At 39.7% G+C, this 23,600-nt stretch overlaps 2 protein-coding genes across 2 annotated transcripts in view; both read left to right on the top strand.

Annotated features, from left to right (window-relative positions):
- LOC144640640 (uncharacterized) overlaps positions 1-23,600 on the top strand; it is a 101,044-nt gene that overhangs the window by 28,407 nt on the left and 49,037 nt on the right. The gene's annotated exons all lie outside the window — the stretch shown is intronic.
- LOC144642578 (uncharacterized) lies at positions 3,480-11,059 on the top strand. Its single transcript, XM_078501562.1, has 4 exons — positions 3,480-4,827; positions 6,727-7,413; positions 9,272-9,445; positions 10,291-11,059. The coding sequence occupies exons 1-4, from the start codon at positions 3,483-3,485 to the stop codon at positions 10,566-10,568; spliced, it is 2,484 nt and encodes an 827-aa protein (XP_078357688.1). The 5' UTR covers positions 3,480-3,482; the 3' UTR covers positions 10,569-11,059.

The following is a 23,600-nucleotide window of genomic DNA, read 5'->3' as shown; positions in this document are numbered from 1 at the left end:
TAAATGCAGTCTTCTTGGTTCGAAAAGACATAAATTAGAGTAATCACTTTGTGGTCTATTATCGCCTGAAATGACCTACAGAGCTGCGTTAGGACAAAAATAACTTATTCTTGTGCACAAATTTGTGCAGGACAAAATTAAAATAACTTATTCTTGTGTAAAATCCATCAAATTGAAAAAATAACCGATTTAATGAGCCAAATTTGAGGAGTAATGAATTAGCTGAGTTGAAGTTTCACTAAATCAGCAAAGCTTTAATCTTAGATGTCACCAAGATGGAAAGATATAGTTGTCCAATATACACGACCTGATACGGATCGTAAAAATCATCACTCCAATCGTGCAGTTGGTACGGTTCGTACGAGTCGTGAAACAATAAGTTTACGAGTCGTGCAGTTGGTGTAGTGCATATGATTAGTGAGACTTAGTATGATTAGTGAGACATTGTGGGTCTTAACAGTGCTACAAATCGTACGAATCGTACGGTTCGTACGAGTCGTCAAACAATGAGTTTACGAGTCGTACGGTTGGTGGAGTGCATATGATTAGTGAGACTTTATAGTATGATTAGTGAGACATAGTGGGTCCTAACAGTGCTACAAATCGTACGAATCGTAAGGTTCGTACGAGTCGTCAAACAATGAGTTTACGAGTCGTACGGTTGGTGAAGTGCATATGATCAGTGACACTTAGTATGATTAGTGAGACATAGTGGGTCCTAACAGTGCTACGAATCGTACGGTTCGTACGATTCGTCAAACAATACTATACGAGTCGTGCAGTTGGTGAAGTGCATATGATTATTGTTAGTTTTAGACCACATGTAAACGCCGGGTTCTCCAACAAACGCCCCCGGCGTTTATTGTAAAATGTTTAATTTTGACCAGGCTTTTATATGAGGTCGGGGTTTAATCGGGGTTCGGCGTTTAATAGAGAAAATAAAGTGGAATGGATGTATATAGGATTTAGCGTATTATGATTCCTGTGCCTTACAAGCAAAGAAACGTTTGTTTTATACAGTGTAATATAATTTTGGATCATCAAACTACCAGAACGAAAAATATGCATAAAGTGTGTTTGGGTTCCCATGTTTTTAGAACGAAACATAAACATTGCGTGTTAAGATGACTCGATCGAAATAAATGACGTGCTGTATGCCTTTCAAAAATGTCTTATAACTTCACCATTTCTGACTCGATTTCCTTCAAACTTTCGCATTTTACTCGAAATTTATCGAAGAACAATACACACGTCAATATGTCGATGTAATTATCGTGAGTTTTGCGCGATGTTAACTTTATTGAACACACCTATTTGGATAAAACTGCTATTTACAGAAAACTGAGCGCTAGGATTTCGTTTAAACTACTGCAATTAACTCATTATAACATCTTATTATGACTCTCTAAGTTTCCGAGAAATCGTCGGAACAGAAACCTCGATACAATTTGATCATCAAAATATTAATCTCGGGCAAACTTCAAGGCTTGGAACGCTCCAGCTCTTCCACATTTTGCCCAAAAGTACCATACCCGAAGACAAAGAAAGTTCAATTCATCAGTTTTGTTAGCTCCAAATCACATTCGGCTATTTGCAACGATGAAAAAGTTTGAGCAAATACTATAAACTCACCATTTGCGTCAAAATGTAGGAAGGTCGCAAATTAACGTTTTTCTAAATTACATGAAAACTATCCGTACGAATTCCTTAAAACAACCGGAACATTAAATTGAACATCTTACACAAACTTTGTGCTACTCTACATAGACATAGTGGGTCCTAACAGTGCTACGAATCGTATCGTACGATTCGTCAAACAATACTACAATACAATACATTGTAGAGTCTTTAATCATATGCAACGAGATTTTCACACGCATTCTCAATATATATTGAACTTATCAGAATCTGACTTTTTAGAATTTGATAATGATGAACCGCGATTCATCGAAACGTCATTTATTTTCGCTGATTTTTATTCTAAATTGTATAACGAAAGCCTCCGTTATTAGACTCACATTATGTCAATAATCAAGAAAGAATGAGTTAAGTACCACTGAAGGAAGGAATTTTCAATATAAATAGATGTTGTGGTCAATTGATTCAAGAACAATAATTCACGTGTATATGAAACAGAGGTGGTATATGGAAGAGAGTTGTTCCTGGTAGCAGTGTTACTCTCTCCCCGAGCCATCTTTTGCCGAGCGTTTATATGAGAAAGTTGTCCCTGTTGACCGAGCCAAAACTTGTCCCTCTCGGTTCAAGACTGACGAGAGTTGTTTTGAAACAATAAGGAACTTTGGAACTTTTGTTCTTATTATCGTTGTTTTGAAACGTCTATTATGGATGCTTTTTTCTAAAATCAGGAAAGCTGAATCATCGACTAAGACCATTTTTTTGGCTAATTTACCACCGACTTCGATTTCAATTTATCTGCAATTTTGTTTTTTCTGATTGTAGCGTTTGCGCATGCTCCGTATCACCCTATGTGTCAACTTGTCCCTGGTAAGCGAGGCAAAAATAACCAAACTGTTCATTGGAGAAAAAGTTGACTCGCTCCCCAGGGTCACCCTACCTTCAAAGCGAGTGACTCTACACCCAGGGCAACCCTACCCCCCGAGCCAACTTAACAATTTCCCATGTAAACGGTTCGCAGCTATTTATAAAGAAACGTATGAAAAGCTCTCTCGCCGGGGTGGCTCGGTATGGAGGGTAACCCTCCTACAAGGGACAACTATCCTCCATATGAACAGGCCCTGAGAACTGCTTTGTTGTTCCTGTTGCCAAATTTTTGTCCAGCCCCTGCGTTTTTGTTTCTTTTGACGTTGCTGTTCCTTTGATGAAGTCGTTTATAAATAATATTGCCAAGGAAATGTAAATTGTGTCTTAGTCAAATAACTGATCCTCTTTCGATTTGTTTTGTGAAAATTCAATTAAGTTCCCTGAAAGAGAGAGACTCTGGGAACGAGATTGGAGAATAATTTGTTTTGACATGCGCTGAATGGCGTTTTAAAGAACCTTTCTGTCAGCACGTGCGGTTTAATATCAGAGTCGAGTGTTCGAGTGAGTGAGGGAAACACGTGACTTAGCGAATGATCCCTACAACCTCATTACCATTCGGTAAAAAGCGAAATTAAAGTGGCAAAATACAACATTTTCGCAAAATCGCGAAATTAAGTGTCGCGAAATATGCCCACTTCAAAGTGTCGCGAAAATTTCATGTAATAAGGTATATGAAATTTCCCGATATAGAAAGGGAAAACTGCCTGAGACGTTTGATGATCGCGGTGAAAATCCAACAAAAAATCGTCCGACTCGCATGCCGGCATTAAGTGATGACGTCATTTCTAACAGCTACAGACAGGAAGTAATTCCCGAAAGTCCTTATGGGATATTTATGGGATATGATGCTCAATGCAAGGATGCAAAGTGAAAGGACAGTCAAGTGAAAGTTCTCTTCATTCTTCGGCTCAGCGATCAACATGGCAACTTTGTCGCAAATCACGCGGTTGGATCCAGAGCTTTTGCAAGGGAAATTCGACCTTGAACCGCGTATCTGTTATGACCCGAATCAAAAAGAAAATTTGCTCTTCTTATCACCACTCGTGCTCCTTGAAGATTTGGAATTGAGAGAAGGAGGATTTCAGGAGAGAGGAGCAAAGGAAGTTTTGAGTCGCGTAGCGAAGCACATCTGCGAATCAAAAGATTCCTCGCTATTCCAAGTACCGGAAATAACCTACTTTTACATGGGATATGGAAAGAATTCGGAAAACAAGAAATGTCAAATGGCAATTGATAAGGAGGAAGCCGAAGTCTGGATGAGCTTCCTGAATCTGTCGCGCTTTAGCCGCGAAAGAGACCCCGCCGAAGAAGACGAACAGTCGACTGCAGAAGGGGAAGAAAGCCGTGAGAGAGATCCCGCCGAGGAAGACGAAGGGTCAGCTTCAGTTGTGGAAGAAACTCCCATGGAAATTGACTTTCCAACACCAAGGGATACACAAGCTTTAGATCTTGAAGACTCGGTTAACCCATGGCCAGGCGACAATGGGCTACAAATTCCTTTGAAAGGCTCCTACATGTTATTGTTTTCGATCCTGCTGATTTTCTTCGAAAAGAAAAACCGGAAGAAATCAGAAAGTTCGACAGATGACGAGCCTAAGATTGGTGCTAACAAGATCTCTGATTTCCTCTTGTTTTGGAGCCTTCCTTATTTACTTAATTACACTAATCGGAAAATAAGAGAAATCATCACGCACCACAGTAATAATAACCGTGTTTTCGATCAATTTGAAAGAAAGTCCACATTTGACATCATCCACGATGCAATGTTATCCTGCAAAGTTTCACCTGAACTTAAACATGCCATCATGACTAAATACAAAGATTTTTATGGCACGGAACAGCTGGAATATGAGTACAAGTTGCTCGTGACTGAGAATGGTGCACCGATAATCCTTGTCCCAAAGCGCTACAAAGTAACGCAAATGCCAGCAGAACTTCAAGATATTGGTAGCAGATGGAGAGAGCTTGGTGATGTAAAGCTGTTTCACCAGTTTATGAGCAAGCTCATTAAAAATAAGGAAATTCAAAAGGATTTCCTTAATTCTTTACCTCTCTTAAAACATCGCCAGGGTGTGGACTATGCAATTCTCCTCCCAGATGAAGAAACATTCAACGAACTGATCAGAGATGTAGAAAACAACAGTGCTGAATATATAAGTAGTCCTACACGTGTTGAAAAGCAGGGACGTAACCTAATTGCTCCCCGCATTTGTTTGGTTACAAGTACAGAGAAGCATTTGGCTGTCTGCTTTTCCTATTTGCAAGGTGGGTGTTTGTCATTTGGCTAAAGGCCTGGCAAAACAAGGAAATATGTTTCCATAATTGTTTCCTCCTTTGCCATGCTTCCATGCCACATGGAAACAGGAAATGTTTCTGCTATGTAGCAATACAATACAACACAATGTTTAATGTGCTCATTACACTTAAGCCATGGTTTCCATGCATCCCGCAAATATGACTAGCAAATCTGCGGGAACGCACCAGCTACAATCCCGGCCAAAAGGGTTGAGACACTTTGCTAATTTTCACCAATTTTGGTACTACAGCTCATGTTTGTCAATCCCCGCTCCCCTATTTCAAAGTTGTCAATGTTGTCGTGTTTTGAAAACAAAGCCTGGTGAATTGCAAACCCCGTAAAACAACATTGAGTTGGGGGAGAGGGGGATAACATGTTTTTAAAAAGCTTGCCAGTCAAGACGTTCGCGAAAATCTGTGAAATGCGTTTGTCTCAACAGGTTTCATCCGGGATTGTCTGAGGTGTGTTTTAAGGAATTTTGATAATCTACATTCGTTTGGTAATCTAAGGAGCCAAATTTATTCATTTCAACTCGAATTGCTTTTGTAAAATGAACTTCACCACCAAATTAGTCTACACTAAGAATTTACAAGCCAAAAACTAGAGTCCCAAGTGACTGACACAGAAATGTTGTGTTCCAGGCAGCCGTAGATGCTCTCGTAGGTAGAATAAGCGTGTTTCTAGATGGATGCTGATGCTATATTGATTTGAAATTTCTTTTACCGAAGAATTTACTCTAGAAGAATGGGTAGAAAGTATTGTGCAATAATCAATCACTGTAAAAAGGGCAGATAGCACCTGCACGTGTCGATATCCCGCGTTACCGGCGGGAAGTGAACACTTGAGATCCCGAGATTTCGGAAAGCAATGATTGAATCTAAGTAACAGTCGGTTAACAGTCGGTTCACTTTGTATGTTGAACACAACCGAAGCGAAAAATAACGGTTTACAACGGTTCACAACGGTTCACAACGACAATAAAAGATGATCATCACAGTTCTTTTATAAATAGCTGTGAACCGTTGTGAACGGTTTGTTAACAGTGAACATAACCACAGATCCTCTTGTGAACCATTCAAAATCACAGTATTTACAGTTATTAAACTTTCTAGTATTCAACTAAGGAATAATGATTCCATTTGGGACAGAAAACTGCGATTTAGTATATAAAAACGTCGTTTGCAATAGTTTCATATTAACCGCCAGCCCGTCACGCGTTATTTAATTTGTCACGCTTGAGACATAATCGCGTGAAGCCATTGCTATACTTAAATCCGCTCAAAAAATGTGGTTATTACAAAGATAATTCTCGTTGTTTTTCTTTTAAATGCTAAACATGTTCCATTTTGTTTTGTTTTCTGCACTGAACGTTGTGGTTTCATAAGGAAATTCAGTTTCAGTTACACTCTACTGGCTTGTAAATCTAAAACCGTATCGGCAAAGTGTTACAAATTGGTCTTATAAGCACCAGTTACGTACATTTAAAACTCATTTTCATTTTTTCTGAAGTTTCAAAGGTAAATTCTTTGGTAAAATGACATTACGATTAACAAAGCATTAGTATTCGTCTACAAATAACAGACCTATTCTACCTTGCTACCACAGCATCTAGGGCAGCCTTGAAATGCCACAGGCCTGCATCAGTCACTAAGAAGCTTAAGGCTTTTATTTGACTCCTAAAATTTCAGTGTAGACTATTTCTAAGACCAAAATCATTTCCCAAGAGTAATTCAAAGAGAATTACATAATTTCGGCGTTTTTAGTTAGCTAAAAGAACTGGGATCCTCAAAATTATCCAAACACACTTCAGACAACAGCATGGCTTTGTTGGTGATTTAACTGTTCATGTTTCTTTGATTCTATGTTAGGAAATACAAGCAAAAAGGTAGCTGCTTTGTTCCGAGCCATTGGAGCTCATTATTTGGATCATTTTACCCTTGTTCTGTTGCATGGATTATGTCTTAATCCTCACGATCCACAGTGCAAAGTTGGCAGCCTTTATCCTGTGAGCTGTGCCAGAAAGGTGTTGTTTAAGGGCAGCCGACTAAAGAAGAAAGGAGAAGAGAAATCAAAAGAGAAGAAAGAAGAAAAGAAAGACTTCTCAGAGGGTCAAGGTCGATTCTGTAAAGCTGAATTTCCTGAGACTTACAAATCGTTTGAACAAGAAGTTCGAAGCAATCCCAAGGTAGACGATCTGATTAAACGGACCGAAGGCAATTTGAAAGTAGATCCAGCATTTAACCACAATGCACCTGTCGTAGTTGCATACTCCAAAACTGCCTGTGCAAAAAAGTTAGGGGGCGACACTCCATTTGGTGCCACATTTGCACAGACCAAAGAGAGCTTAGAAAAGTTCAAAGTAAGAGCTGTCAATTTGGATGGATTCTTACTCTCCATGATTGCAAAAAGTGGGCGCAAGGACAACATTGCTCCTGTCCTGGCCATAAAAGATGTTTGTGGAAAGGATGGTAGTTGTTTGCCAAATCAAACAGAGGCTATCAGGAGCATTGTTGTCAATTTTGCAAGAGCTGTTGTTGTTGCTGGTCTCCCTAAAGGTGAGATTTTGTTCTTGTCATAACTTTCTTTGTATACAGTTTGAAAATAATTATAACATGCCAGACAGAACAAGGGACATTTATTTCATTGCAACTCTGTTAAATTATTAGTACATGTATATATGTACATGTATACTGAATTAAAGGGGTGAGGGCATACCCACCTCCCCCTATGTTGAATTTAAGGTCATTTTTCTTTGCTTTTGCTCAGATTTACCCCACTTCTATATGCAGGGCTCAATAAAAGTCCCGTCTGGTCGTCCAGGACAAGTAGTTTTCAAGGCTGGGCAAGTAACTTTTCACGGTCACTTGCACGACGGGCAAGCGTCTGGGTAACACCCTCCATCAACTAAATGACAAATAATCAGAACTACAGACAATGTAAAACAATTGTTTCGCAATGCTCAAGCTGTGAAAAATGTCAATTGTTTGTTAGTCACTCAATCGCTTATAAAATAAAATGATTTTTTCTAACATACTACAGATCTTAAAATATGTTTTTTAAGTGCATTGAAGTGTTTTCCGTGACGGCTAAAATTTTACTGTGTTTGTTCAAGCGTAAAATATTGCAAGTTGGTCTGGGCTGAACAAACTCGCAAACTTCCGCATCCGTTTTGTTGGGAAATACGAATACAAAACTTTAACTTGAATGAACAGAAAGGCTCAATCTACAATTGGATCTAAACAAAAGTGTTGCAGTGTTGCATCCAAATTTACAAACTGAACCAGATACTATGTTCCTAATCAAAGAAATTGAAAAAAAAATATGTGAACAAATTGCACAAAATTCGCAAACTACTTCCTTGAACAGTAAACTACTTCCTTGAACTTTTTTTTCCTGAACTTTTTTTCTTGAACAGTAGTGGCTGTTTCTTACACTGTAAAGTCGAACCTCTCCTTAAAGACACCTCTTTTAAAGAGGACAAAAATTCATAGAAACTCTACCTCTGTAATGTAGATACCTCCATAATGTGGATGCTCTTCCTTTTCTCTTTGGTGTCCATATTGTAGCCTGTGTACAGCCGTCCCTCTCCACTCAAAAAAAAAAAAATCATGGAGGGAATGTCTGTGTTTATAGCATCCTTAATCGAGTTTGGCTGCAGGTGGTTTCCCCGGAATGTGTGGGAAATGTTCTGATTGGTTCTTAATTACACGAATACCATTCATAAATGTGTTGTAATTGCCTTTAATTTATGCAGGCCATACGTGTAAGCTTGTGGTGTTCAAAATTATTTTTGCCTATTCAAGCATTTGACCTTTTGCTTCTCACTTGTTTCTGAAAGGGCGCAATATGCTGTATTATTTAGAGCCAATATAAGAAAGAGCCATAGTTTGGTGAGGACTGTGTTGTCCTTTCAAATTTACAACAGTTAGTTAAACAGCTAGTTCGATTTTGGAGAGCAAATCTTTCATGTGTTTGTGAGACCGAAGCTGCAAAATGATTTTGCTCCGTGAGCGGTCCAGAAAAAAATAAAATAGTTTATGTGAAATTTAAATCGGGAGCAGCAGGATACTGGAAGCGGATTAACGACACCATAACACAGACATTCCCTCTGCGATTTTTTTGAGCGGAGTGGGATGGCTGTACACAGGCTATATAAATCATTTAACTCTTGTAACAGATACCCACAAGAGTTAAATGATTTATATATGGTATAGCCTGTGTATTATTATTACTATTACTATTATTATTATTATTGTTATAATTATTATTATTATTATTATTACTATTATTACTATTATTATTATTATTATTATTATTACTATTATTATTTAGTTGGGGCATTTTTTATAATATTATTGCTGGCTTGTATACCAATATAAATTTTATTATTGATGTTAAGTGTGTTTTATGCAGTCTATCCATCTGAACCGGATGAAGAAGACAGAGTTGAGGTAGAAGAGGATGATGAAGAAAGTTCTGATGATGATGACGATGATGACAATGAACAACTTGTCCCTTCAGGAGCAACCAGTTCTGGTGAGAGTGGAATTGTAGCCAGCAATTCATCATCCGAAACAGCAACAATAGGTATGTGAATCATTCTCTGCCATGATACTTCAAACAGATACGGTACCATAAATTAAAGCTGTATTAAGCCCATCCAGGTTTTTTTTTGTTATTTTTAAGACCTTGCATTTGTGACCAGTGGCTAAAAAAAGTGGAGGGGACCTTGTTTTAAACCATAACATCAATGTAAGAGCATTTAGATTTTTATGTAACACGCGAGAAATGAATTATTATTATTATTATTATTATTATTATTATAAGTGTCATGTTGCCAATTACAAAGGGCATCCATTTGTGGAACATGAAAATTTTCATCTATGTTGGATGTAATATTTCAAAAATGAGTGCAAGTGTTTTACTGGGGTTTCCAAACATGAGAAAAATGATGATAGCCCGAGGCCATAGCTCGCCAAGGGCTTTAATTGTTTAAGTGTACAAGAAGATTTTTCCTTGCACAGTCACAGCCTAAAAGTACACAGTACAAAGACAAGTGGGCCATTAAAGTTTTCACAACATGTTGTTCTTTACCGCTGGATCAAAGTGCATGTGTTCGACCTAAATGCAGGCATGCAATTGGTTTATCACTTTATGAATTACAGTAGAACCGTACCCCAATTACTTGAAGGGAACCGAAAAAAAAAATTAATTCAAGTTTAATAGCACCATTAGGCCACCGTGCCTCCCAAGTTGACTGAAAAGTGGGGTCAAATCCAAGGGAAATGGAAGTTCGAGTTGGCGGGGTGTTCGAGTTATCCAAGTTCGAGTTATCGGTTTTCTACTGTATTAATAAGTTTATAGTGAAGCTTTAAATATGTTTTACATAGATGCACTTAAATTCAGTTAACTTACTTTATTCATTGTCGCAGTCAAAGCAGGTACACCTGAAGATGAAGAATTAGAGAGGCTGGCAGATGGTGTTGAACGTTGGAAGCCACTTGGGCGGCGACTACAAATTAAAGATGCAAAACTTACTGCATTCGAAAGAGAAATTCCTGAATTCTCTGAACGGGTGTACCAAATGCTCTCCTACTGGAAACAAAAAAATGGAAAAGCTGCAACTTACCAGATTTTGTTTAATGCCTTAAAAGATGATTTGGTGAGCCACAGAGATTTGGGTGAAGAATTTTGTTGTGAATGTTTGTAGAGTATATGTAGTCAGGGTTTAAAATTAGCACTTACACAGGGTTTTCAGGTGATGTTTTTTTTGGTGTAGTGCAGTACCGTCGCTTGCATCTAAGCGTGAACACGAGCCGCCGAAACATGATCTAATTGGGTATCAAACGTGGCATGTTTCGTCATGAAACATTGAAGTTTACAAACCGTAACGACAACTTTCACGTTCAAAATGCTCACCATAAACACTGAGAAAAGGCGAAACTTTGCACCAGAAGTGATTCAAGTGAACTGACAAATGCATATCGACACAGATCAGGATCAATTTGTTGAAGGAAGTCTTGATATCCAATCTTTCCGCCATTTCGACTGTTTCGAAACCGGAATGTGTTGAAGTTTTGGCGCGAAAGTTGCCGTTACGGTCTGCTAAACTTCAAACGTTTCATGACCAATCATGCCACGTTTGATACCCAATTAGATCATGTTTCGACGGCACGTGTTCATGCTTAGATGCAAGCGACGGTAGTTTGGGAATTCACTTGCCCAGGTGGCAAATACTGTGAAAAATTATGTTTCTAGCCCTAGGGCCTGGGGGGGGGGGTACTCTATATTTTTCTGGGTGGGGGTGTGCCGCTGGGAATTTGAAGCCCTTACCCTATACCAGACCATGTTCAGCTGATTTTTGCAACCCTATACTAGACTAGACACTGAAAATCCCTACCCTATCCCAGACTTGCATTTTGTTAGAACTGTATCATTATCAGTGTTTTAATGGAAAACCATCTGTGAACAACGATGCTGCGATGATATAATTTACGTTTAAGAAGGCCTCTTCCTCTTCCAAGTTTCTATTCCTATTCTGGACTTACTACAGATCAGTTTTCCGGCAAATGATACCCTATTCTAGACCAAAACTCGCTGATTTCTATACCCTATCCCAGACTAAACTGCTTGAAAACCATACCCTTCACAGCGGCACATACCTATATAGCTCATATATGGGAGTGCCCCCCCCCCCCGGACCCTAGGGTAGTAAACTGTGTAAGTTGTGAAGTTATACAACAATAATATTACAGGCCTATTTTGACTCAGCCTATATTTTTAATTCTTTACAAAACTTAATGTGACATAAGTGTATTTGAAATATTTATCCTGATAAACTTTTTATAAAGGAGCTATGTCATGGGGATTTTGCAGATTTTTGGAACTTGTTAAGGAAGATATAACGTTGATAATTTTTATTTGCGGATAGAAATCAAGCTACGGCTATAAATATCGATTTTTTTTTTGAAGATGCGTGTAAACAACTTGAAGAAGTAAGCTTTACTTTTGCTAGTTGCAATTGCAATCCGTTTCCATCCGAGTCATCAGCAGCCAAAGATGCTCGTTATCAGTTTCAGTGCTCTAATAATTATAACAAATGGACTATTATTTTTAGGTTTCCTACAACACAAATATAAAATTTGGCTGCTCAAAAATCTGATAAACTCTGTGACATAGTCCCTTTAAATGGAACTTTGAACACTCCAAAGACCTACTGTTTCATCAATCTATACTTATCGTGCCTGTTGTTTAGCATGTAGCAAAACGGTGGTTAGAAAAAATGTGTTAAGTAAAATTATGAATAATTACTTTTAATTACATATTTACAAAAGATAATGTAGTTACGGGTATTTAACATGATAACTGCTACCACAAATCATTTTTGTAGTGTAGCAATAATATTATTGACTGCCAAGCAGTTTATTTATGTCAAACATGCATTACTTGCTTTGAAAACATGACCGCTAACTGTTTTTATACAATAAGTGAAGTTTACAAGTGGTTTATTGAACCAGTAAGCAAAAAAAGTTCATGGTCTGTTGCTTACATTTATTTATCTTGTTAGTGCACACAGCTAAGTATCACCCGGGGGGGGGGGGGGGACTTCAGGGAAAAAGTGTCAGTGGGGACAGTTATACCACCAGGTCTAACACTCAGATGAAAACTCTAACAATTCTTTTGCAAGAACAATGCCAATAACCACACGCTTGACTTGCCCCAAAAAGTACTGCAAGAATTAATGACAGAAAAATACCCAAATCGCCAGTAAGAGACATGCAAGACATACCTAATCATCTCACTGATACCTTTTTATCTTGAATATCCTCTACTTCGGGAAGTGTGCACTCTAAAAGCATTTTTTTTATATTTGTATATTTTTTATAACTGGGAGAAAAATTAACAGGACAATGACCCTTCATTTCCCAGTAGTTGAGTGAAAAGGGAGTTATAGTTATGCCAGAGTTAATTAACCAGTATTAATAATTGTATATGCTCAGTAGAAAACCATTGTTTAAGGTTGGTATTAAAAAAGTATTGTCTCCTTTGTTTGGAAAGTAGATACTTGCATTTTTTTTTTTGCAGGCATAGACTTTACCTCCCCTCATGCATGGGTTGTTTTGTAGCTCTTCTTTTGTTGCTACAATTCGGCTAGCTGATCTAGAGTGATTTTTATTTGAGTGTCGAAAGTGATTCTCTTTTTCTGTGGTTTTGCATTTTAACGCATAGTTTTTGGTTTAAAAAACTTGTACCACTTTCTCAGCCAATCAGAAGTAAAACCAAAAACAAACCCAATCGTGACTCACTCGCATGGTTTTCCCGCGCTTCGTGCCGGCTACATGTATTTGCTTTGAGTTTTGATTGGTTCACTAGATTGTCTTTATCCTTTGTGATTGGCTAGAGTAATGAGTTTGGTCTTTGTTTTACGACACTCTAAAGACACTTTTTTATATATTACTCATAGGTTAAATAAATAGAGACTTGAAAGGTATGACACCCGCATAAGTAGTGGCAAGATATATTTTACAGTAAAAAAGAATACAAGATCAATACAAATACAGACCCATAACTTTCACTGTCACAGTTTTTAGCTCAGAGTTTGTAACACTGTAAATATTGTTTCATAATGTATATTTATTTTTTATAAATAGTGTGAAGTTTTAAATTTAGAAAAAAGAGACCTCCAATAAATAGTTTAAAAATTCACTCCAAGTGGTTAAAAAAGTTATTTCTGTTAGCTTTTCTAGAAATATAGAGCCTGTCATTACATGTGATGTATGGATATATGGTTTTATGTAAGGGACGGACCATTATTTTTTTGGAGGGGGGTGGGATGAAAAATATTGAAAAAAATTGTTTGTAGGGCCTGGAAAGACAAAATAAATTGTTTGAAAAAACGATATGTATAACAAAAAATAGTAAGAATTTCGAAAAAAAAATGTTTGCAGAGGTGCATGAACTAAAATAAAAAGTTTGCAAAGGAAAATTTTTCATCCCCCCCCCCCCCAAGATAATAATGATCCGTCCCTAAGTAAACATTTTCTACTGTAGCATTTTTTAATAATAAAAGACAATTTTATTGTCAATAAAGTGACTTTGCTTTGTGTGTGTAAGCATGAGAAGGCAGACGTATTTTTGGCTGTCGTTTCTCTCCGCCGAAAAGTAAGTCTTGCAGCCGGAAATACGTCTGCGTTCGCAGGCTTTGTATCTGTAGGGTACAATGAAAGGTGGGGGTGAATAAGGGTACGCAAATCCGCCGATGCGTGCTATGTTTTGGCCAAATGTATTAATCCGCCACTATTTTTGTTCAAATCCGAATCCGCATTACTTGAAAACTGAGTGGTATAGGTCGGTATAGTTTCAATGAAGTGGACAGCAGATAACAGGCAGATAATCCTCCGTGTTTTAGGCCATTTGATCTCATTCGTTCACTGTAATTTGTAGCGATTGACCTCGGCTTGATTGAACTGGTCGCGATAAATGCCCCTTAAAATACTGAATTTTGCATCTTTTGATTCCAAGTCGTGATCTACTGTAAGCCAGATAAATAAAGTTCACTTATGTTTTGTTGTTTCAGTATTTTTGCGTGGTATTTTGTGATTTGATGGGGTTTTGAGTCCGTTAATATAATTCCTCGCTAGCAGCGGGGCTAGCCGTTGCCGCCCGGCTCCCCACAGGCTGTGTTCGCGGTGAAATCTCGGCTCTTACTTCGTGTAGAAGACACAGTTCACCTATAGCAATAGAGAACAAAAGGACAAAAGAACGAGGAATATAATGTTGTTCATCCTTCGTATTCGAAGATGACCATAAGACATCTAGATTCTTTGGTGAGTCCGGAGATGGCTGATAAGGCCAATCTGGGCAAGGAATCCTCTCCCACATGTGGAGCAGAAGTGGGTAGGGGCTGTGCTGTTTGTGCTGATGGCTCTTCCCTTGCGTGCTGCTCGCTTCTCCTCGGTTTGACGGGACCTGCGTTTCTCTGCTGCCTGGGCTCCTTTGGTGATGCATTGGCGCCAGGAGGGTCTGTCGGAGGCAAGAGACTCCCAGGACTCAGTGCTGATGTTAAAGTCTTTTAGGGAGACTTTCAGACTGTCCTTGTAGCGCTTTCGTTGACCTCCAACTGTGCGCTTGCCAGAGCAGAGTTCTCCGTAGAAGAGCTGCTTTGGAATGCGATCGTCTGGCATGCGAGAGACGTGGCCTGCCCATCTCAGCTGGGCCTTGCGCATGATGGTAATGGCGCTGGGAAGGTCTGCCTGCTTCAGTACTTCCGTGTCCGGGACTTTGTCCTGCCAGCGACTTTGTCCTGCAGCGATCAATGACCAAGCGATTGCACGCCTTCCTCAATTGGCAATTAACACAGAGCTGGACACTCCACCTACATACGAAGAGGTCAACAAAGCCATCAAGCAGATGACCACTGGGAAAGCTCCATAAAAACAATAGATTAGCGAGGCAGCAATCTATTGTGACGTGTTCTGTGCTTCTGCACGAAGAAGGAGCCAAGTGCAATCTCTGGTGACAGAGCTAGAGATCGCCAAATTATAGAAATTTAAGAAACTTATTGCGGTTATGAATAAAGCACTGAACAATACATATTTAGGCTCATCGTGATCTGGATATCTCAGTTAAGTTAAATCAGAAACCCATAAGGGTTGATTTCTGATTAAATAAAATGTTAATCGACTCGGGAGTGGCCTAAATTTTCGATTTTTGGTCTCACTTGAGCCACGCCCACTTTGATTTGTTTTGAGGGTTCTACATGACCTACATGTATTCAAAATTTCTGGCGTGCATGACCTTTTCTCTGTAGTCAAGTTAAACCAAAGAAAAATTATCTTGGGCGAATTCGCGTCAATTCGCGAGAAACTTGCGCGTGCATTCACGATCACAGACTACACGTGAGCCTGCTGGCCGGTCAGCAGGCTGACTTTTCCCGCGTAGTAGTCTTGCAAATGCTCATGGGTGTTCTCTCCCCGCTTCGACTGAAGTAAGAATATCGACGAGAAAGTGGATTGAGCACAATAATATACAAGAAATAAGACTAGTTTTCTTGTATGAAACGTTTTGGAGGTGAGAAAGGCTTTTTATTAATTTCGATTCATGCTGATTTTGGGTAGCACTGAGATCAAAACAGTGACGAATCAATGTTATAACAAATAGCTTGCAGAGCCTAGACTACGAGCAGTCCCTATTTTTTCGCAGAGTCCGTTGAGCATTCGCCTAAAAAATAAAGGACTGTGCGAAAAATAGGGACGAGGCGCGGTCATTTATTTTTTTAGGTGAATGCTCCACGGACTCTGCGAAAAAATAGGGACTGCTCGTAGTCCTTTTATTCCGGTTGGTACGAACCGTCTCTTACCATTTGAATTGAACGAATCTTCCGTTTCCAGGCCCTTTTTAGCACCTACGCGCGGTTTTAGAGAACTTTTTTAAACAGGAAAAGCAAGCTGCTTGTCTCTGGTATTCCACGTTGGAATTGTTCACTAAGGATGGGCCGATACAGGTTTTTCAAAACGATACGATATTTGCCTTTTCTATCGATATCGATATTGATATTATGACGTCATTTCCGTCCTGACGTCATTGGTTTGTCACGTGACCATACAAAGGACAGACCTGGCATTATTATGTTAGCCAAGAATGTTGACTTTGGTCTTTTTGTTCCACTGTTGAATCAGCAATGTGTGGACATCAAGTCAAGGCAAGAAAAATTCAAATATTGACAAGAGCATCAATATTTCTTTGAGCAAAATTGCATTTTTAAACCTCAGGTGCTGACCAGAAGACCGCAGGCTCAGGTCACATGTGCAGTATCGAAAACGTATCGAAAGTGCGATAATTTTCGAAAGTATCGTTACTTTTCAAAATTGTCAAAATATCGGTGTATCGAATGTTTGGTATCGAGTATCGGCCCATCCTTATTGTTCGCGTGTTCATATTTTTTTCTCGGGACAGGATCTAGCTCGAAAGTACAAAATGTTACTCGACTGCGAAATTTACTCGGTGCATCGGTGTCATAGGTGGGAACAGTTACCTCAAAAAAACCTTGTATTCTGTTTAAATCGCGTCTCATGGAACAGCTGACAGTAGTAAACAGCATCATGCCCATCTTCTTCTTCATCCATCTTCTTCGTCAAAAAGTTTGTTTTCTACCTCGAAGTATTCAGCTATATTGACAGAAAACAACACTGAATTTTGCGCTAGATCGAGTGAGCGGGAAGAAACGCCTGATAGTAGAATGGTCGCCAGTTACATCGGTCCATGATCAGATCGCTTCCAGTTAGATCGCTCAAGGATCAAGATTTGTGCCGAATTTGTGAAGAAAATGCTTTTTTTCGACTCGTTATGACCCACACGCTAATAAAAACTTTGTATTTTTTCTGTGTATTTTTCAGTGAATCAGTGAATTTTTTTAAAAAAAAATTAAAAAAATTGACCCCGACCCCGACCCCCGATCTGGCGCACGAAATCCTTTAGCGACAATTTCGGGAGAAAAGCCGCAATTTTTAGCGACAATTTCGGGGGGAAAATTCTAACTCTAGTATACACAGTATTTGAAGGAACTGCTCCATTGGGTATCCAATTTCTTTTTCGGAAGCAGCAAAGTATATATATGACCTGAGACGTCAGAACTGCCCAAGCCAAAAACTAACCTTAAACTGAAATCAGTTTCATACATTGGCGCAAAAAGGTGGAATAATTTGCCCAATGCCTGGAGGGCTAAAGAAAGCTTAGCATCCTTCAATAGGGAACTAAAGGCCCTCAAAAATCTCGATATTGTAAATAGAAAATTGTAAATAGGCTAGTGCATGTAAATATTGTAAATGTCTTTTATATTGTAAATAAGTTTAGATAGTATTCGTATTTGTCTTAATGTTATTTTTGTTTTGATTATTTCTTAGGTAACTTAAACACGACCACATCAGCTATGCTGTAAATTTATCGTGCCTGAATAAAAGATATTATTATTATTATTATTATTATTATTATTATTATTATTATTATTATTATTATTATTATTAATTAAAGATTGGCCATTTCAAAACGCAATCAAACCCTGGCCGGAGAAGGACTGGGTTTGATCGGATTTAATACCTGAACCAAAATTTAAAATTAGAGCGAAGCAATAATTTTCACAATAATTTTAGAACATAAGGCGATCGAAAGTTGACAAACACGGAGAGATCGTAAATTGAGAACTCGATCGAAATTTGTCGATCTGTTGAAAGCTTTATAGTTTTACTTTAAAACATAACACTATTTACTGAACATTGCTGCCGCTTAAGATGACGAGTGACGATGAACACTCTGAGAGTGTGAGCTTAAATTTTAGGGAAAAAGTGAAAGTACAGCTTTAAATTACCTGAAACTTTCATCAAAGAGCGAAAAAGTAAAAACACAACCAAGAAAACTGCCAGTGACATGAAAAAAAAAATTCAACGTTATATATCGTCAAATATAACTACTGGGAGCGTAGAAATTTTGGACTTACCAGCTGGCGATCTTGATCACTTTTTAGGAAAGTTTTTCAACTAAGATGTCCGTAAAATTTATGGCGATGAGGGCGAACTTGACCCTCGATGACACGGTGTCTGGTTAACGATTACAGCGAAGCATTCAGTCGTTTCTTTCCGATAGCAAATCTCCATTCAACATTCTTCTATTTCAAGTACCGGAAATAATAAATGAATATTATCATAACAATAGATATCCCACAATCCTATGCGCTGTATATATTATCATGATTCCTTCCATTGTGCACATTTCTCTACGACATCACTTGTCTGGTTAGCGAAGATGTTTACTCGGTTACACCGCGTCATGGCCGAACCACCGCCCCTTTTAACGACTGTTACAAGTCGAAATACAAGAAGCTCTATACATTTAGGCTGCTCCTTAAGCTGCTGTTCCTAAATTGCCTGTTTCAACGAGGCTTCAAGTTGCCAGTTCCGACACACGTGGCCGCTTCGGAAAAGGCTGAAGTTGGCGATGCAGTTGTCACTAGAGCGCGAGTGAAACCAGTCGAACGACTCAAAGAAAGCTTGTTGACTGAATATTTCTTGCCACTTCGGAATGTGAGTGATGCCGCTCGAGTGCGAGCGATGCCAGTCGAGAGCGACTGAGGGAAAAGCACTGTACTGAAAGCACGCTTGAGTGCAAGCGATGCCAGTTGAGAGCGACTAAGGGAAAAGCACGCTTGAGTGCAAGCGATGCCAGTCGAGAGCGACTAAGGGAAAAGCACGCTTGAGTGCAAGCGATGCCAGTTGAGAGCGACTAAGGGAAAAGCACGCTTGAGTGCAAGCGATGCCAGTCGAGAGCGACTAAGGGAAAAGCACGCTTGAGTGCGAGCGATGCCAGTCGAGAGCGACTAAGGGAAAAGCACGCTTGAGTGCAAGCGATGCCAGTCGAGAGCGACTAAGGGAAAAGCACGCTTGAGTGCGAGCGATGCCAGTCGAGAGCGACTAAGGGAAAAGCACGCTTGAGTGCAAGCGATGCCAGTCGAGAGCGACTAAGGGAAAAGCACGCTTGAGTGCGAGCGATGCCAGTCGAGAGCGACTAAGGGAAAAGCACGCTTGAGTGCGAGCGATGCCAGTCGAGAGCGACTGAGGGAAAAGCGCTTGACTGCAAGCGATGCCAGTCGAGAGCGACTAAGGGAAAAGCACTGAAAGCACGCTTGAGTGCAAGCGATGCCAGTCGAGAGCGACTAAGGGAAAAGCACGCTTGAGTGCAAGCGATGCCAGTCGAGAGCGACTAAGGGAAAAGCACGCTTGAGTGCAAGCGATGCCAGTTGAGAGCGCCTGAGGGAAAGTCGCTTAAGTGTGAGCGATGTCAGTCAAGAGCGACTCAGGAGAAAGCTTGTTACTCGAGCATGTTTGCAAAGCAGATGCTAGTCAAGTGTGACCGTGTTTTTTCTTGCCACTCTGGAATGTGTGTGATGCCGCTCCGGCAAGTGCGAGCGATGTCAGTCAAGAGCAACTGAGGGAAACGTTTGTTACTCAAACAAATATGAGTGATGCCGTTTGACTGCGAGCGATGCCAGTCGAGAGCGACTGAGTGAATAGCTTGTTACTCAAGCATGTTTGCAAAGAAGATGCAACTCAAGTATGATTGAATATTTCATGCCACGGACGCGGAAGTGTGAATGATGCCGCTTATTTGCGAGCGATGCCAGTCGAAAGCGACTGAGGGATAAGTTTGTTACTCAACATGTTGCACGGAGCATATGCAACTCAAGTATTGTTTAAATATTTCTTGCCACACGGATTTGTGAGAGCTTCCACTCGAGTGCGAGCGATGCCAGTCGATAGCGACCGAGAAACGCTTTTTGTTATTCTAAAGTGAATGCAAACAGATCCTTGCTAAAATGCTTAAAAGAAGTATATACGGTAAGTATTTTTGTTACTTCAGAATCTGAGCGACGCAGCTCAAATGCGAATTTCTGCCACTCCAAACGGGATTAAATAAAGCTTTCTTGGGCGCAAGTGTACGGCTATAAGTTTTGCAAGCGAGTGCTTCATATGTTGGTCGAGTGTTTTTAAGAAGATCATCTTGCCACTCGAGTGCGAGATAGGCAAACACTGGTGGAATGTGCGGTTCATGAAAGTTTTCCCTCTTCATGATCATCGTGGAGTTGAGCGGCCGATGACGAGTTTAAGTGTTTTCTTGCTTTAAAACACAAGCGTAATCAAAGCAGGATTTTTGTTTGTGAAGTTTTTTATGCAAATCATGTTTTGCCACGTTTACGTTCAGCACATTTTTTCTTCTGGCTTTTGTTTTGCAATGTTTTTAATTTGGCGTGCGAAGCCGCCAACATTTGTTCGTTTTTTCTGGATGTTCCTTTGTTAAGCCATTGTTCAATAGTAGTACGCGCGTCAGTCTTGATGCCTATTTGCTAGCGCTGTGTAACAGTGCGCACTGAAGTTTAGCAAAAGTTTATGGGCGTCCTTCTTCGAAGTGTTTGTTCCATATGCCCAGGGGTAGTGCTCCTTACTTTTGTTTGCTTTAACGTGTGTTATTTTTTACTCTCAAATTGTTTCGCTTTCCAGAGCGAAAATCTGTTTGTTTGCATTTTGTGGTTGGTTTGGTACCAGGTGAGTTAGAGTGTCACTTGAAACAGGGGTACAACTCTCCTCCCGGTTTATCTGGGTCAAGCTGTCATTCTTCCTCCTCTGGTGGCCACTAGTTCCTTTTTTCGGCTTTTATACGTTCATGCCTGAAAATATATATTTGGTCCTACTCTGTGTTGATGTCTTCCAGTTGATAGTCACTGTGGTCGTAACCATGGATATGTGGCCACCAGAGTTTGAGGTGGAAATGGCACACCCCTGTTTTCGACTACTATTTCGTTCAAGCATATGTACTGGGTAGGTGGTACCTGGTATTATGAGTTTTTGCTTCTAAAAATCTGATGGTTTCATTGTTGTTTGATAGACATTGTAGGTCCTGAGAGCTTTGTTCAAGCCTTCCGCGCTAGATTTTGGAGAATGGGAGGATACATACATTTTTGACTGGGTATTTGACTTTCCCAACTCAGCATCCTCTACCAAGAGTCGAACGGAGGGATTCTGCAACCCATTTTCACCCTCCATATCTCATTGTTCTGTATATTCATGTGTATTGTAGGTACTTGGAATATATTACTATTTCAAGTACCGGAAATAATAAATGAATATTATCATAACAATAGATATCCCACAATCCTATGCGCTGTATATATTATCATGATTCCTTCCATTGTGCACATTTCTCCTACGACATCACTTGTCTGGTTAGCGAACCCGCCCGCCCACCCCCGGCATGACGCGGTGTCAGACTACATGCACATGAAATATACCGCTGTCCACACTCGTGGACAGCACCCATTTTCACCCTCCATATCTCATTGTTCTGTATATTCATGTGTATTGTAGGTACTTGGAATATATTACTATATAAGAAATTTGAGATGTTTTGTGAAGTTCTCGCAGTCAAGCGGTAGCATCAACAAATTCCCTCGCTGTAATACAAGCAAGTTTAAACCAGCTTCATTAACTTCCAGGAGCGTCGGTAGTTATGGGAGAGCAAATAATGCGTGCGGGTGAGCGAGGAAAAAATGAGGCGGGACGCTCGGTCAATACGGCAAGGCCTCAGTTTGAGATTAACTACACCTTCGTCCCCCCTCGTTTTTTTCTCGCTCGCCCGCGTTTTTCGCTTTCCCCTTCAACTACCGAGAGCCTGGAACAGGCTACGTCAGATGTAAACAGCCGAGCGGGTTTTGCTGGAGCAAACATCAGCAGTACTTCTGGTTGCCAGTTTCAGATCTTCAACGGCCCAGTAAACATCAGTAAAGATCATACAAGAATTGCACAAAAGTCGTGGATTTGTTATCGAGAGTGACGACGAAGACTGAAAAATTCTGAACAGTGCATTCCGCTACATGCATTTTCTTTGCTTTTACAAAGAGGCCGTTTGAAGCACTTCTTTGTATGCATTGAAGAAGTTTGGCCGTTGACTCTTGAGAATGTCGACAAAAGTTACCTTGCCAAACTGTAACACAACTATAAATGACTTGTTTAATTGACTTTTTTACGACTATATAGTAATTATTTGTCTCGAAAGATCTCGAAACTAAATATATTTTTTGACGGAGTACGCGTTAGTTCATCTGACTTGTGCAGTTTCAAATGAATGAACTGACAAGCGCGCGCATCACCGGATGTAAAGTGGTCATTTCCGCTTGAATCAACCTTTTTAAAGCCATATAATAAGACCTCTTTCATAAATGGCGAGCATAATAATTATTCTTTTGTGCACATGCAAATAAGCGGCTTCCTAGACTCGTTTTTGACTAAAAATTCTTTTATTTTTACACATGTTGACGAGGCTAGGAAGGCTAATTTACACAGTGCACATAAAAGAATAACAATTAGACCCGCCATTTATGAAAGATGTCTATAGTAAACAACTTATTAACCTCGAACGTTCGGTCTTTACGGGAAATCTCAAACCTTGGCCTTGCCGCATTGACCTCGCTATCGCTCGGTCGATATGGCAAGGCCTCAGTTTGAGATTAACTACTTTTTAACCGAAAGTGAAGTCTTTCCCTCGCTGTAACGCAAGCGAGAAGCACTCGGCTGCGCCTCGTGCTTCTCTATGGACTTCTCTCGTGTTCTTAAAAATTCCCGCGTGCTTAAATAATTCAACAATGCACTCGGGTGCGTTTTTTATTTCTTAAGCATATTTAAAAGGATTTGTATGGGGAAATAAATATGACCGAAAAGAACGAAAAATAACCGTTGAATTACAATAAAAATCACTCACCTTAGCTCCTTTGCTGTTCTCCTTGTGTGTTGTGTGGTTTTTTAGCCGATTTAGCGCGATTCCAGTGAGTTATAGTTTCATTGCCTTCCTCTCTATATATATAGAGAGTTTTTAAAACTCCGTTCAGAATCGACCAGTCGACATTTAAAGGAAGTCCTTTTTTATTCATGGCATCTTTTGGGTTCAATGAGAAGGGTGGAATTAGAAAATACTTCGTTTATGGTAAATAATAAAGATGGTAAATTTTAAGCTCGGTGATAAATAATGAAGAAATTGTTCTACATGACACGAGCGTGGGACAAAGAAAAGTTCCGAGTCCCCGACGGGAATCGAACCCATGGCCTCCCAGATACCGGTTGGGTGCTCTAACCAACTGAGCTACGAGAGACTCGTTGGGATTGGATTGTAATGAGATGATTGTTAGCAACAAATTACTGGCCAG

This window comes from Oculina patagonica, chromosome 2 (assembly GCF_052425735.1).
Source record: "Oculina patagonica isolate OP01 chromosome 2, crgOcupat, whole genome shotgun sequence".
In the NCBI taxonomy this organism is placed as follows: Eukaryota; Metazoa; Cnidaria; class Anthozoa; order Scleractinia; family Oculinidae; genus Oculina; species Oculina patagonica.
This window is presented reverse-complemented; position numbering and strand designations above follow the sequence as displayed.